This window comes from Colias eurytheme, chromosome 2 (assembly GCF_061535395.1).
Source record: "Colias eurytheme isolate Ceu_HAF_F1 chromosome 2, ilColEury1 Martin Lab GWU primary, whole genome shotgun sequence".
Classification (NCBI taxonomy): Eukaryota; Metazoa; Arthropoda; class Insecta; order Lepidoptera; family Pieridae; genus Colias; species Colias eurytheme.
In genome coordinates, this window is record NC_142981.1 from 2810150 (window position 1) to 2827485 (window position 17336).

The 17336-nt window shown below is 32.7% G+C and overlaps 1 protein-coding gene across 1 annotated transcript; it reads right to left on the reverse strand.

Annotated features, from left to right (window-relative positions):
- Positions 1-14740: 14740 nt before the first annotated feature.
- On the reverse strand, positions 14741-15778 carry LOC149910136 (uncharacterized). The gene has a single exon (XM_090109043.1). The coding sequence runs from the start codon at positions 15776-15778 to the stop codon at positions 14741-14743; it is 1038 nt and encodes a 345-aa protein (XP_089965169.1).
- Positions 15779-17336: the final 1558 nt, after the last annotated feature.

Below are 17336 nucleotides of genomic sequence, written 5' to 3' on the forward strand. Positions count from 1 at the left end.
TAAACGGGCTTTAGATGGTCATTATCTTTAGTGAATTTAGATTAAATCTGGGTACTTATGTTTATGTATTCATGTAGAAATTAAATACCCAATAAGGCGTTTATATTATTATGCATAAACCTAAGTGATAAAGTTTTGATACGTATTGGGATTCATAACATATTGACCAAGATTTACCTACTAAGAGTATATAAAAATTAAAAATTATTAGTTAATGTAGTTCATTATCGGCACAAAGCCTTACATTTTCATTTCTCACCATTTAAAAATGTATATTATGACTTTCGTAAAAAAGTTAATCTAAATTTTTTCGTTGAATTCTTAATTATCTTAAACCGTAACAAGATTATTCACGCAGCAATTATTCGTTTTGTTTGAAACTCAAATAGCCGCCTTGTTAACAATATTTTGAGGTCGCGCCTATAAAACTTATTAAACAAATGTTGTTATTTTGATTGATGTCTTTAACTTTGCGGTTATGTTTCCTTCCGTACCAATGGCCGTTCACCGTATACCATAATAATATGTAGATATTGTATGTATAACCCCATATATATAGCGATATACGATATAGCGATATACGATATAGTTTGCGTTGCGTTTGGGTTCGATTTTTAAAATTCTCATTCTATTAAAATAAATTAATTAAATCGTAAAAATATAATTAACTATATAATTATAGATACTAGACTAGAAAATATCAGTCTTAAGGTAATCGTATATCTTATATCAAGCTTACAAAAAAAAACAAAGTAACATTTTTGTACTTAAAATAAGTTTCCAAACTTCTAATCATTAAATAAACAAGAAAATACTAATCCTACAAATAATCTTATATATAAAAATGAATCGCAAAATGTGTTGGTAAGCGCATAACTCGAGAACGGCTGAACCGATTTCGATAATTCTTTTTTTATTATATTCCTTGAAGTACGAGGATGGTTCTTATGTAGAGAAAACGTAAACATGTACCACGGGCGAAGCCGGGGCGGACCGCTAGTTAACTATATAATTATAGATACTAGACTAGAAAATATCAGTCTTAAGGTAATCGTATATCTAATATCAAGCTTACAAAAAAAAAACAAAGTCACATTTTTGTACTTAAAATAAGTTTCCAAACTTCTAATCATTAAATAAACAAGAAAATACTAATCCTACAAATAATATTCAATATATCTCTGAGATATCTCGCAGGAATAATTACGGCAAACTATTTCCATCATTTTTAGAGCTCAAGCGAAGCTTCAGAACTGGGAACTTTGGTTCAAACTCATTTATAAAACCATCACGAACTCGGTCCCAAGGACAGTTTGATGTAATTACACGATCTAATTGACTTTAAACCCTCTCAATATTATAGATTTTGTGGGTTGAAGACGTGAATCTATGTCAGCAACGCGGCAACGTAGTAAATCTACACTAATATTATAAAGAGGAAAACTTTGTTTGTTTGATTGTAATGAATAGGCTCATAAACTACTGGACCGATTTTAAAAATTCTTTCACCATTCATAAGCTACATTATCCACGAGTAATATAGGCTATATATCATCATGCTAAGACCAACAGGAGTGGAGTAATGCGGGTGAAACCGCGCGGCACAGCTAGTATTTAATAACATGATTACAATGTATTACACCCTAATACATATTATTCTCTTATATTTTAACCAATACGTTAGTATAGTTTGTATATATCTGCTTGAAGTTCAAATTACATTATCTCAAAATTTATGCTTAATCTTAGCCATGCAACAAATAAAGACAATGTTGTATCGTGTATTTTAATATTATTTTATATTTTCAGCAAAACTCTTTTGAAGTGAAATTTCTTTAGGCGCGTTGAGAGTAAAATTTCAAGGTCGCGTCATGGCAATACCGTCACGTCATGGAGTGAGGCGACGATTTTGATATCTTTGAGTCTTGCCAAAGAAGTTTCACTTCTGATACGTGTGCTCGGCACACACGCCCCTTTTTTTAGTTGTCTAGCAACCACGAAGCAAAAGCATCGTATGCAACACGATTTTTTGTATGAAGTAGTAAATGACAAAGAATTCAAATATTAATGTACGTATATATTATATGGGAAGGGAAAACACTGCTCTTTTCTTAGTCATCGATGTAACTTAATATCTTCCAAGTCCGCTCGATCAAAGACCTTTACAATTTGGTACTCATTCATATAGTCCCGTTTTTGTCATAGCTGTCATTACACTATTGACAGATGTAAGGTCTGTGCGGTATCTAAAAATATCTCGAGGAAATGAAACCGTCGATTTTTCAGTCTGAAGGGTCAAATAGCTTTTTAGCGTTTATGTAATAGAATATTGTGATATTATATTTATGCCTTTTATTTGTTGCCAACGAGACTGTATTGTTTTATTCTCATTGAAATAACGTCTGAAGAAAAAAATATTGTGTTTTAATATTATATTATTCCTATTTCCTTGTAATATATTATAAGTAATAAAGTATATTTTCATTCAAATTTAATATGCTTTAGACTTTTTCTTTGTTACTGTTTATTACGATTTAACTCAAAACTAGCCAATCGTTTGTTTCCCCGGTCAAACCGGTCAAAGCCATATCTTCTAGAAAACATATTAAAATTTCAGTCGTTTCAAATATTCCAATATACAGACCGCTGAAGATTTGGCGTACGTGATGCAATGGTTCATTTTATTGCTTCTATCCATAAAATGGACGTAAAAGGCGTTATTATGGCCTCTATGGGAATGCATATCAAGAATACAAACCTAATTTTCGATTAAACTGTGGATTTATTACATTAATATGCTAGCTTATGTTTATCTTGAATTTTTATATGCAGCAATTTTAGTAGGTATTTTTTTTATTAGTGTCTATTTACCGCAATGGTATTGAACAGTATAAGCATAACAGATGGAAAATATATCGAGATTTAAACTTTATTTTGTAATTATTCTGGTAATTAGATGACTTGGGTATCTGAATGTTTTTTATTTTATTTATTTACATCAATATTTTATAATATTACATGAATATAATATGGTATTTGGGTACCGAGACTTAATATTCTAGACTAGCTCTATTAAAAAAAATCTTGCCCCAAGGCGCATAATACCTTTGTATCCATATACATTTTAAATTTAAACAGAATAGTTCAATATTCTAACGTAGATTTCCAGTCTGATCCTCCAGTTTTAAATTGGAAAATTGGATAGACCGGTCACGTATTGGAATTTAACGGTAAAACTGAATAAATCCTAGCTCTATTTTACTATCGTCTATATTTTTTATTACGTATTTCAGAATCAGGTTCACCTTTGTATTTTATTATTGCGATCAGGTGTATCATAAAATAGAAAGCGAAGTTGTTAAAGTTATTTTCTAAATTTAGCGCTTTGTTTTTTCATGATATTTATTGATTTGTGTTTGATTACAATTGAACCATAAGTCAGTCTTTAATTAGTTTAAAATAAATATAAGCGGGTACAAAACACTACAAAGATATTTTTATAGACGAAAGTATTATTTTTTCATTGAAAAATTATCAATTGAAATTGTCATAGGTAAATTTTAATAAAAACGTCGATCTTTCCATAACTTTGACTAATCCATAGTGATTGATATATTTTACGTACATCTTATAAAACCGTTATATTAATATTACCAGATTTCATTAAGATCAAAAATTAATTATCTTAGAACACAAACACACAGTCAGTTAATGTTTGAGTTTCAAACTTGCAATATTCGTAGTCCAACTCAGTATGATTTGATTGCTGGTATTTCGAAGTGAAGACCGAGCATAGCTCCTCTAGTTAGCAATGGTATATTTGAACGATGAAATATTAATACATTTTTTAAATATTATTTGTCTTATTTTGCTTATAGTAAATGTATTTGCTGCGTCTTGATTAGGAACAGTAGGAACTATTAAAATCCAAGTCCGTAAATCAGTTTAGGGCAAAGTATTGATGATAAACTTACGTTTCTTTTTAATTGATATTTTAAAGATAGAAGATATCAAATTATTGTTTCTTTAACTCTTTAAATTTGAAAAAATGGAAGAAAGAAAGAATACGACTTTTAGAATGATTAAAATTAAGTTTGTTATTATACAATCTTTGATTCAAGATATTACAACGAATTTATTTTACAAATTATCTGAACACTCACTACGCAATAGGTATCCTGTATTACTGAATTTAAATTTACACCCACAGATTGCATAAACAATCCACGAAATTTTGCCATAAATAATATATCAGATGTTTATTATTATTTTTTAATATCCATACACTTAAGCCGTTAACATTTCCTGCATTCAGTTACCTAATGTGGTCATCAAATGCGTCATACGATTAAGAATAGCGTATATTGTATAAGATTTAATATTCGCAAGTTTTACATTTTGCCAAAAACTCATCATGAGACTATAATATTATAATATGTTCCCAATGCTATACACACAGGCCCCATAGGCCATAGTTTTTTATTTGTAGGCCATAGTCCACCACGCTGGCCAATTGCGGATTAGCAGATGATACGTCATGTTGTCGAACTTTTGATTCTTCGACATGTCGATCATCCTCACGATATTTTCGCCGTTTCGAGCAGCGGTGATATTATTCACATGCGCATATGCAGTGACGTCCGATGTCTTAACAACTGAGCTATCACTGCAGCTTGGCAAAAACTACTTTCATTCAAAGCTAAACTAGAACAATTATTCTATCACTGTCAAGAACAGAGTCCTATTTAGGAGGGACTTTTTCAGTTTCTAATTAATTGATTCCATTGGCCGACAACTGTAAGAGAATAGTTTCTATTTACTACATGTATAAAATAAATTACTGTGTATTTTTTTTGAGACTTGATAGTTGATATTGACCCACTTTAAACGGACAGATTAAATCCAAACTTTTTTGACTTAATGTATAGAATCGGTGACCACATAATAATTGCATGAGTTGTAGTGTGTTTTTTAGTTTTCTTTGAACTCTTATATTAATTTATATTTGATATTCTAGTTATAGCCATAGCAGTTATGTTTTACAATAGTTGGCCTCATGCAATGGCTGTAAGCTAAATACGCATAGTTTAAACTATGATTGGCGAGACGCCAAGCCAACCGAAGCCAAAGTGATTGTTATGGTCACAAAAGATAGGTGCTCGTGCCAGTCAAGCGTGCTTATCTAAAATGCTCCTATCAGGTTAATTACCTCCCGAAAGATTGATGGCAAATTGCTTTAGTCTATGAAGGTTCGTGAGGCTAATCATGCTGTCAGTTTTATAGGAAAACTAAAATTTAGATTTTATTACTACAATGTGGCTAGTGACTTCAAGTAAAACATTAAGTTTAGAGACAAAACGTCTTTGTTTGTAATTACAACTTTTTACTAAAAATAACTATTTTTTTAACAATGTATTTTTAAGTTACATAAACAGGATAAGGGGTCCTGACATAGTAATACAGGATATCAAATTATCCCGGTCCTGTGAGGGTACTCAATTACTTTTCTATTTCTAACAATCACATCCACTAGATACCCTCACTTTTTGACAAATATGATATTATTGGGACCCAATATGTAATACCTACAGTTAAAAGCTAAAGAAATAACTTCTGCTGCTCGTAGGTGAATAATTTTATTAAATATGAATAAAAAATTGCGTAAAAGTCTTAACAATATGTTACGATTTCTAATAACGTATGATTTAATTATGTTAGGTAACTAGAAATCTATTTCATTACGTAAATAAATTTCACTATATGCTTTACAATAAGAAGATCCTTATAAATAAAGATCTATTAAAATTAATAAAGCTGAAAGCTCTACGAAAAACCGAAGTTGGTGGATTATTATTATCCGATTATTGGGTACTTCCAAACTCGGCTGTGAAGTATTTGGATTATTACAATACAAATCCGCTTATATTTTTTGTTGAACAGAGTATAACGTTTTATTACAAAAAAAAATTGTAAAATTATTTCAATTATGAAGTGATGAACTGCGTGGATTCAAGGTTCAAGTGTGCCAAGCTCGTGCAATGAAACGTACATGTCATGTAAATACTATTCTATGTTATTTTTGTGTTATATTTTATATGAACAAAGATTGCTTACTATTTTATATATTAAATCACTGAAAAGTATGAGTGTAATTAGTATTAAAGATTAATAATTTTTCATGTGCTTGCAGTGTTAATTCAGTACTGTGTTTTAAACATTACATAATAGACTTTCAAGTAGTGTTTCACTTGAAAATATGTAGCCTATTTATTTCATACACTTATAAAGTTATCAAAAGATTTTTATTTTTATTTAAATCGTTTTTACTTACCGTAGTAACCTAAAATTTTATACAAAACACGTACAGAATTACAAACGCTATCTCTTATCCGTGCAAATACTTACAAATTCTTTTTACACACAAATTCACATATAATTCAGCACGTACATACAGATACGCCTTGAATACGACGATATAATATTTTACCAGTTACAAAATGCAATGAACTGTGAAGACGTTTTCGCTCCGATAGATCATAATAAGAGATCGAGTATATCACTCGATCGTGTTAGAGATTTTCTATTAATACACTTACAGTATTGGAAAATATTAATAAAATAAGTGGTAGATTTACAGTATAGGTAACTGGGGTTAAGATTATAGACGATATACTTCGTATACTTTTTGCTATTTATTAATTTCAATCAAATTCAACCAATTCACTACTACTTATATTATGGATTAAGTTATGTAGGTATACGCTTTACTTCTATCTGTACATGTTGTACATTTATTAATTTAAGAGTTAAACATAAATAAATAAATAAATAATAATTTGTTCGAACTTAACGTTAATTATTTTTTAGTTTAATTTACATTTACAAAGCTTTTGCTTTAGAAGGCACTTTAGGCATTATTTCATACTAATAAATACGCCTCAATTTACAATTTTTACAGTTTCTCAAGTCATTAAGACATCCTTTTGAGCATAATATTATGTTATATAGGAGAAAATCGATAACGATTTCAACAAATACAATAAAAATCAAACAGGAAAACCCAACATTTCCTTCAGTCACAATACTTCAAAGTGCTCCGACTTATGCACTCGCAAACAAAACTAGCTGTTTTATGAAATAAATCTGATGTCCTCAGACCTCGTCATTCAAGTTGTTATATTTCAACCACGGTTGCATAATCTGCTTTGCAACAAAGACAATACTGTTCGTTAAAGAAATAATGATGTAAGGAATACAAGTATAAAGGCATTTTGTTCCTGGAAAATAAATAAACGATTATATTCAAAATGATAAGATGCCCTTGAATAGATAATATCATTTATTAACTTAATTGGAAACATGGTAATGAATTAAAATATTATGAAGATAAATATAGGTCCTAGAACTAGCTTTCCACCCGCGGTTTCGCCCGCGTTTTCTAAGAAAAAACCCGCATAGTTACCGTTCCTGTAGGATTTCCGGGATAAAATCTATCCTATGTGGTAATCAAAGTTACCATCTATATTATATGAGATAAATTCCATTGTAATCAAAATCTCATTTAATATTAATATGTTACAAAATAATAGCACAAAATAGTTTCGTAAAATAATACAGAGGCGGAAAGTTTAGAATGCAAATAGGGTAAGACAAAGAAAAAGCTCCATGTATACACAACGAAGGTATGTAATTTTATTTGTTACGTCACAAGGCGTACGCACAAATTGAGGAAAATGCCTAGAGCGAAAATACCTGTGAAACGGAAAAATGTCCGCGACGCTCCTATTTGTCGCTTTTAAAAATGAAATGAAAGATAGATTTTCTTGCACTTAAATTGCATTAACATAAAACTACTTTAACGCTTTGGCTGTGAAAATGCTGACGGGTGGAAATTTGCAAACTTGTTTTTTACTAGGACACTTTAATTCACTGGGGCAGACTTAAAAAGGTATTTTAAGATATAGCACTTAATGTATCTAATGACCAGACATAATAATTTATTAAAGTAAAACAGCATAAAATTGTAACCTTAATAGGATAACCTTTTAAAAAAATTGTGTTCTTGTTTGTTTACATCCGATTACTTACTATATGAGTTTTTCGTTCGTTCGTCGTTCCTGAACAATTCACGACTGCGACTTTCGTAGCGACTCGTTTACCCATCTGTATCGGAAGGTTTTTTTGTATGTATTATTTTTAGTTTTCATCGCTATTGACAACTACGAGTTTCGTAGCGACTCATTTATTTATCCGACTGCACAGAAGAAGGGTTATGTTTCTTATATTACTAAATTCGTCACTATTGGCAGGTGTCAGGCAGTTCCTCAAGGATCAACGGTAATTAATAATGACATCATTATTGAACTGTATCCTTGGAGCTTAAGTATACATATATAAGTATAGGCACAATCACGACAATACATGTCGTCGATTAACGTTCGCGTTCCTGTATTAAATCTGTAGGCTCTTCTGCAAGCGAAGGAAATCTTACAAAATTAATGGGCATTCAGCACTGGATTAGCCGGTTTATACGTAAGCCTGTAAGCCTTTCGTTAAGGCAAAATGTGTTTGTACTCGAACATACTTAATGTTATTTTATTCAAAACATTTTGAAGAGTGCTGCGAGTGAATTCTGAGTGTCCTGTTTGCACTTAGCTTTTTAACGCATACGTACGCATAATATAGATAAAAAAATGTGTGCGTGTACTAGTGTACACACGTAAGAAGTGCAACTTCTTTATGACCTTATTTTTCAAAAAATAATTTACTATATGCAACTTTACAGAAATACGTCGAATCACGCGTGGTAGGGATAAGAAAAAGATAGCGCGTAACGAAAAAATGTTACACTAAATTTTTTTCCAACCCCGATAAAGAAGTTTCACTTCAAAAAAAATATTTTATGTCCTCAGAACTCTCAAATAAGCAAGCTTTAGCAAGTAAAAAAAATCATTTTTACTCACTAAAGCTTGCTTAGTACCTACTATCTACCTACTAACTGGAACCTACTAGTAAATCTATAGGTATCGAAGGCCAAATATAAAACTAAAAATAACCAAATAGTCAAGATCTATTCATCCTATGAACTATTATAACAGGAATCCGTACCAATCAAATACACTTCCTTTGTGACATATAATTTATCAAAAGGTATATTTTCTTCTATAAATAGAACACTATAATAATATACTATAATCCCGAGTAAACGACATCATTACATTTGCTAGTAATTGGCTACCGGAGCAAGGTGATCGTATTTAGCACCCCACAATTTGTTGGAAGGATTGCCTTCTAATACTAGACTGAAATCGACGGAGCTATTTTTAACTTTCTTTCAAGGAATCAATCGATATCTAAGGATTTGAGATTGCGTAGGAGGTGATTAGTGTTTATTAGCCAATTTCGATCTTATTAATAAAGTTATAAAGGTTTATAAATGTCCAAGTTGCTGTTTGTTTATTTAATGTTTTAATTGCACAATATTTTTACGTATACATCACTACATCTTATGTAATAAAATTCTCCGTTGTGTCTGTCTGTTTCTGTTAACACAAAATCTACTCCACCGATTTTCATTCTGTTTTCATCGAAAACCAAGCTATGGTTTTCGATGAAGGTTTTATTATGTAGACGCGGGCGAAAGCGAATTTAATATGAATAAGTTACTGATACTGCCTTTTGTTTTATCAATATGAAGGCATTGTATATACAATTATATTAGCAAACAGTATTCAAATATTATAATTGAGTCTCAAAAATACGAGAAATATCGACTCTTCTAACAAAGCTGCCGCTTTCAATAGATTATTAAAATCTTAAATTACGAGCGTTCACAAAAAGACAACGAATTTTAATCCTATTCATTTTGATTCATATTTTTATCCTCGCTCCACGCTTGCCAGAAACATGGCTTCAAATATAAGTTAGCAGTTTATTCAAATTGTGATTTTGTTTCTAACATATTTCTAGAATTTTCTAAACGTGTGAGAAATATGAACTTTATTCTGTATTTGTCCATGTAAATATATTGTAGCCGCTTCAAAGGTAAGAGCTAGAAGCGTAACAATTTTAATAGGATAACCTATACAATATTTATATAGAAACGTAGGTAATAAGTATGATATAGTATTTTTTAATTTCATATTATTAACAATTACCTAATGATCAAATTCAGAATGGCCTTATATTGATTATCATGTTTGAAATAGAGATCTGTAAACAAAACTTAATTTTGACAAAATAGTCATCAATAGACAGTGATGTCTAGAGAGCTGCCTAAAATTTAACAAATAGCAGTATATTTTCTGTTTATCCTCTTTACTTTGGCTTGCACAATCCACGTGAACTTAATTGATAGGCCTTAGGTTCAATTCCCGATGGAGTAAATGTCGGTTTGGTAAATCTACTACTTGTTCTAAACACAAGGTTACTGCAGTTGTTCATACTCTTGGGGTGTACAGAAAAATAGACACGCCAAAAACAATTCAGTTTACGTAGCAGTCATGTCTACTTAAAAGATTGGTTACAATGACATTTTTAATGAACAGTTACACATTTTACTGATACCATCGATACGTGAATGAAAGAAAGTACCTACTGTTAATATTTTTCATACCTAAATATGAAGAAATAATAAATCATACATATATACTAACTAAAACACACTCGCCAATTTAAAAATTATAAACACCCTTCTTCTAACGACAAGAAAACACGACTTATAGCTCACACAGCTCTTATTAAAACCCTTCATACAGTTCCGAGTACCGTCTGATTTTGAGACACAGCAAATAATAAGAAACAACAGGCTTTCAGTACAAACAGTATTTTGTTACAAAGTTAAAAGGCGAATGGAAATGCGGCTTAATTCTTCGTTTCTCTCTACATCCCATTTGCTTTTGCTTTTTTGTTCCTTAAGAATGTCGAGGCTTATGCAGCTTATGTTTTTCAAGCGCTTTCAGCCGCTTTATGAATACGAAATTTATTTTCACATAATATAAGGAAGTAGCTTTTTCTAGTTATAATGTGGTTATCGTTCTGGAAACAAATTTTTATCTTTAGAACCCATTTAAAAGTTTTATTTTTGGAAACAACAACCTAACTTTAATCCTATTTATACATTTACCAAAACTCGTCAAAAAAGCTTCAACAGTTTTTTTTAATTTTTTTCACGTTTTTTAGGTATGTAACATTGACATAATAAAACGTGGAAAATTAAAAAAAATATGTAAAATTATCCAACATTGCCGCAAACAAACAAATCTATTTAATTTAACCATATTTTTCCAAAAAATCTACACAAAATGTCTAATAGCAAAAGTGTAATAAAATAAAAAACGTAGCATATAAAACTACTTCTACATTATTATTTTCTAGAATTTACTAGGATAGCCATACATTAATTATTTAATTAAACCATTTTACTGGAATTTATACTACCCACAAGTATTCGTATGGTAAGGTTCAGTTTAAATTGTTGCTAAAAGTTCAGCAATTTATAGAGAACTAGAGAACTATTCTAATCGGTCAACATAAATTTCATAGAAAGAAGTCGCACATTATATAAACGGGAGAGTGTTTAAGCGAAAAAATATTATTTCATTTATATTACCATAAAAAATTTAGTGTATTTGCACAGGATATGTACCGAAACGGCGGAACCTTTTTAATAGAGCATTCGTCAGAAGACAGAGGAGACATTAAGGCAACATAAGATTTCCATGTTCGATTTTCCATGCATAATAAGGTCGAAATCATCTGAAATTGTCTTAATATTAAAAATAAATACCTAATTGGTTATTTTCTTCGTACGATATCATAAATGTTATGCTCATTACTCAAATTAAAACGATACTCTTAAATAAAATCTCTCAGCATCGTAAATCCTTCCTAATATAAATATAAATTCATTTTGCATCCACAATTAAATTATTTTAATACTCTACTTTTCCAAATATTTGAAAAACTAACGCTATCTCAAATGAACACGTACTTAAATCAAAATGACATATTCTGCCGCCACGTATAAATCAACGGATCGAAAAAATGAAAAGATTCCCTTCGTACGGATAAAACGAGTCAAGTGAGCGGTTTCATAAAGGTCAAACTGATCCTTATTGGCTTTACTGGGCGATAAACTCTTCCGTTTTTATTGTGCTTTAAAACTGACAATCGAATTTCAGTTGCGTGTAAAACGAACGGTGAATCGAATAGGCTAGCAAGAGGATTTGTTTTCAACACTTTGATACACAAAAATGAAAATAGAATGTTCTGATAGCTTTGCTTTCATTTACAATGGAAATATTTTGAAGCAATATGATTGGAAAAGTTTAGTAGACTTTTAAAGCTTTCAATTCAGATATACTTTGCTGCTTTGCTTATAATGCGCAGTTGAAATTATGCATTCCAGATGTTCTTGTTACAGTAAACCTGATTTTTTTAATCTATAAAGCAATTAATAAGTACACTTTTTCAATGGAATTCCAATATGCTTTAAATATATAATGCTGAACAATACTATGAATTCCAGAGATATTGTAACAGTAAGACTTTAAGTACCTATATTGTAAGAAATTGTAAGAGTACCTAATATATATTGTTACTCTATAAAACAATTAAAAATGTACATCTAAACAATTAAAAAAAAGTGCCGTAAATGATGCAGTTAAGGTCTAGGCTTAACCTCTAACCCACTTCTATAAATTGTGACTACATAAATTTAACACGCTGCAAGCGACCCCATTCCGTGCCGATGCATCTCTCGTCTCCCAAACTTCATGTGTCTTTTGTTTTATACTGAAACAAGTGACTGGAGTGTATACTTTTTATGCATAGACATCATCTTAAGACCGGCTACTCACGTACCTGCGGCAGGGGCAATATTGGAATTGGCTCCTTAATTGTGATGTGTATAGGCAAGCAGGGGCAATTTAGAGAACAACTGAAATTGCTTCGACCGCCGACCAACCGAGATTGTACCAATAACATTGCTATAATGTTACGAGCCAAACTGAATACAGTTTATGTGTCTAGCCGTGATTGACGTTTGGCTTTTATAGTATGACCGAAAAATAGCATCTACATACAGTACTCGTATTCAAGTTTTTGTAATCAACTGCCTCCAAAATCAATTGAACTCTTTATGCGTATATTCAATAGGTCTGAGAATAGGTTGTTAATTATTATTATATCTAAGTGATAACAGTATCTTGTAAGAACAACTTTTGATTAGCTCTAGCTACACTACAATATTATAATCTTGAAAAACGTAGCGTTAAAATAGTAGATTTAAATAATTGGCTTCCATTGTGCTATTCAAACTGAGAATAAAAGTTTGTACAAAAGTTCGTCTTTTGTATTCCTCCGAATTCAGATCGGATAGGCAGGTAATAAATCATATCGAATAGGAGAGAAAAGTCGAAGAGTTATGTGAAGTGAAATAATCCAAGAAATCTGAAATATTCATGGTCCGAAATTATGTAAATTTAAACAATTCCATAAAAACATAATTTGTTTTAATATGATTGATACTTAATATAGTATAACGGGCACGAATCTATATATTTTGTACTAGCTGTGCCACGCGGTTTTACCCGCGTAGCTCCGCTACTATTGGGCTTAGCGTGATGATATACATATATCATATAGCCTTCCTCGATGAATGGGCTATCTAACACCGAAAGAATTTTTCAAATCGGACCAGTAGTTCCTGAGATTAGCGCGTTCAAACAAAAATCTCTCCAGCTTTATAATATTAGTATAGAAGTATAGATAACACACAGAAAATATTTTTTTAACCGCAAAGAAAACTATTAAAAGTATTTTGTTCATTGTATTATTATCTTAAGCTTTACTAAAAACAGCCAAAGTGGCTGATATAACTATAATCACAGAAACCTTCATATTTTTAAAAGCTGTTTGAAAAGAATGAGTTGCTTTGTATTTCTTTTTTCGAGGTCTTGCTTTTTACCAGTTGTGAGTAATTATCGTTCTACATTTCGATAAAAATACCTATAGGTACCATTATTTCGGCAAATTCTAATATACTGACAAATAGCTGGATGTCGTAACTTTCCACCTAATCCAACACCGATTTTTAAAGTCTATTATAATAGTTTCTATAATATGAAGACTCTCGCATTATATTATTAAATACACTACAAAGTAACTTAAAGCGATTTATTACCACGACCATAAACGATACAGCTACCAAACAACAGACTAAACAGTTCAACTAGTAACTTTCATTAAACCCATGCAAGCGTAAGAGCAAGTTGTAATTGATACAAACACAAGCAAATGAGGGTATTTAAATAGTATACAATTGGGAATACACGGAATAATCCTGTATTGTGGTGTCGCATACTACAACAAATGTTTGTGTGGCTATCGCAAATATTTGGCGTGCACTGCATTGTGGACGTAGTACGGTCCAATCATTTATTGTAATTTTAAATAAGATATGGATGAAATAAAGTAAATCTGAGTAAATAGACTATTCGTTATTTAAAGTATTTTTTTATGTGTAGAAATAAGTGTATGCAATGATTATAGAGACTATTTTATGCACAGAAATTGTTTAAGTATAATAGCTGTGCTTTTATTTATTTTGTTTTATTTATTTGTTTATTTATTTGTTTATTTCAGGCAACAAATGTAGTTACAGTTAAAGGTCTTAATATAACTTTAAAACTACGGCCCATATGAACTTAAAACTACTTAAATACTAAATTAATACACGCTATGTCTTCGGCGTGTGACGCGATTCCGGGGGGCCGGGTATCCGTCCGCGGAAGCGGCGAAACACAACTCCCTGCGGCCAAAACCCTTCGTCCATGTAGACACTCAGCTTGGCGGTCGGCACTCTCACCACGAAGGAGTTGAAGCTCACTTTATGGCGAGACTCCAGCCGTTCCACTCGCAGACTCAAACCTGTCTTCGCATGCAAGTACTCGACAACATCTTCAGTCTTGGTACAGTAGTGCACACGAGACACGTAGAGCGGCGTCGTCGGCACCTCTGCGCGCATCCGCAAGTTTGGTTCTTTCGTTGCGGTGCCACACTTGTTCTGACGAGTCAGCTTCCTTTTCTTCTGTACTTTTGTGAAGCCATCCTCGTCGACGCCCTTCGTTTTTGAAGGTAAACTTTTCCGCACGGGTGCGTTTACTCCTTTTGATTGTTTTGGGGTCGCAGTCATTTTTGCGGCTGCGGCGGCGTAGTCACGTTGAGGAGCAGCTGGCAACGTGACATGCGATGTCTTCTCCGGGGGAGAGGTAACGGGAGCGGGGCGCGGGGCATCACTCGGGTCATCGGCGGTCGGCGACACGTCAACATCAGCGGTTAAAATGCCGACGTATGCATTTTGCGCTCCGCGTCGTGCATTCACATATGACGGCACGGGTGACCTACATATTGCATGCGCATCGCGATATGTCGCTAACTCGACTCGTAAATCGGAGATGGTCAACTTGGTGTGTACCTCGGCCAGACTCGCCTTAAGGAATGTGATGTCCTTAAGGAGCCTCGTAACATCGACGTGATCGAATCCCACCGGTGGAAGTTTATGCAACTCCTTTGCGACGAAATCGGGCACGTCATCGGGATCAGTCACCTTCAATAGGCTGATGATGTCCTGTATACATTTTTCACCCCCGTTCCTGCGGCGGGACGGCATCGTGGCAATCTTGTCCAGCGTTTGGTACAGTAGCACCTTGCCACTGCTGATTTCCTCCTCGTTAAAGTTAGTTTTGCAGATTTGCATGATGCTAACCTCGTCCATTGTATCGATGGCATTTTGGATGAACGCCAACAGCTCATTTACAATGAGTGTTTTACAACTCATAAAAGTTCATGCAGCGGCAAAGCCGCGCGTAGCGCGAATGTGAATTCCTTACTGTGCTAGCACTAATCACGTCCGATTCCGAACGCGTCTAGCGCTTTTTGAAAATAAAACACATATTAAATACTTACCTATATTTGAAGCTTAAAATTCATATCAAGAAACCTCAAGCGCACAAAAGTCAGAACTCGCCAATTTAGATAAAACTTATAATCAATACGATTTTTATCAGCCTGACACTTTCCACTAGATTTTATCAATATTTCAGGAGTTCTTAATGGAAATACAAAAAGTATCTTTCTTTAAATCACATCAAAAATCACTGTTTGAACACGTTTCCAATATTCTTTAAACAGACAAGAAATCAATATAATTAATTCTGTGGTTCATTAATTGAATGGGAATGTCCACACAGAGCGAGCAGCCTCGCGAGGCAATAACTGCGTAAAGCAGCTTGGTCAGTGTGGACGTGGCCGGCCGAAGCACATCCTACTACCTACTAATATTATAAATGCGAAAATTTGTGAGGATGGATGTATGTGTATGTTTGTTACTCTTTCACGCAAATACTACTGAACCAATTACTATGCAATTTAGCACACATATAGAGGGTAGCTTGGATTAATACATAGGGTAAGTTTTATCCCGGAAATCCCACGGGAACAGGAACTATGCGGGTTTGTCTTTGAAAACGTGGGCGAAGCTGTGGGCAGAAAGCTAGTGAGTAAATAAATAGTTAGCTTCATACAACCGGCAAATCAGTTCTACTAATACAAGCACATGACGCATACACGTGTTTCCGCCATTTTCTTTAAACGAACCGCGTCCAAGCTGTTAGCACACTGACCCGCTTGACGAAGTACGCTTACGCAATCGCTTCGCGAGGATGCTCGCTCTGTAGAGACCCGCCTAATGAATGATGAAAACTGTTCGATCGGAGATTCCAGTTAAATAGGATTTACTCGAAGGCTTTGCGATACCGGCAATTTCCGTGAATCGAAAACTGACACCTGTCTAGATTGATCGGCTCTGAAGTCCTTGTGAATGATTAAAAATCTTAGAGTGGTTTCAAAGAATACTGAATGCTGACGTAATTATTGAAGAGGCACTCGAAATATCACCCTTGATTTATAGTACCTATATACAGTTATAACTTGTTTTTTTTGAAAGAAATATTAAATAGACGAAAAAATCCTATTTCTTGTAGTTTGATTGCATTTTACTGACTTGGTATTTTTATATAATTGGGTCCAAATTACGCAAGGTTCTTTATGCATGTGTGTGTGTTAGCTTTTCTTACTCTTACATAATACTTTGTAATACTCGTGAAAAGTCGAATATTGTAGACCCGCTTTTAGTTCACGCCTTTTCAACGCATTTTTAATTTTACATTTGTCGACATAAATCAGATCCTAGATAGAACAACTTGACTCAAATTGTATTATGATGCTCTCAATCCAAAAGTAAATAGTATTAAATCACTAAATTATTAGTTTAA

What these genes read in the sequence shown, in the direction of transcription:
- LOC149910136 (XM_090109043.1), bottom strand. Translation starts at nt 15,778, where the DNA reads ATGGACGAGGTTAGCATCATGCAAATCTGCAAAACTAACTTTAACGAG.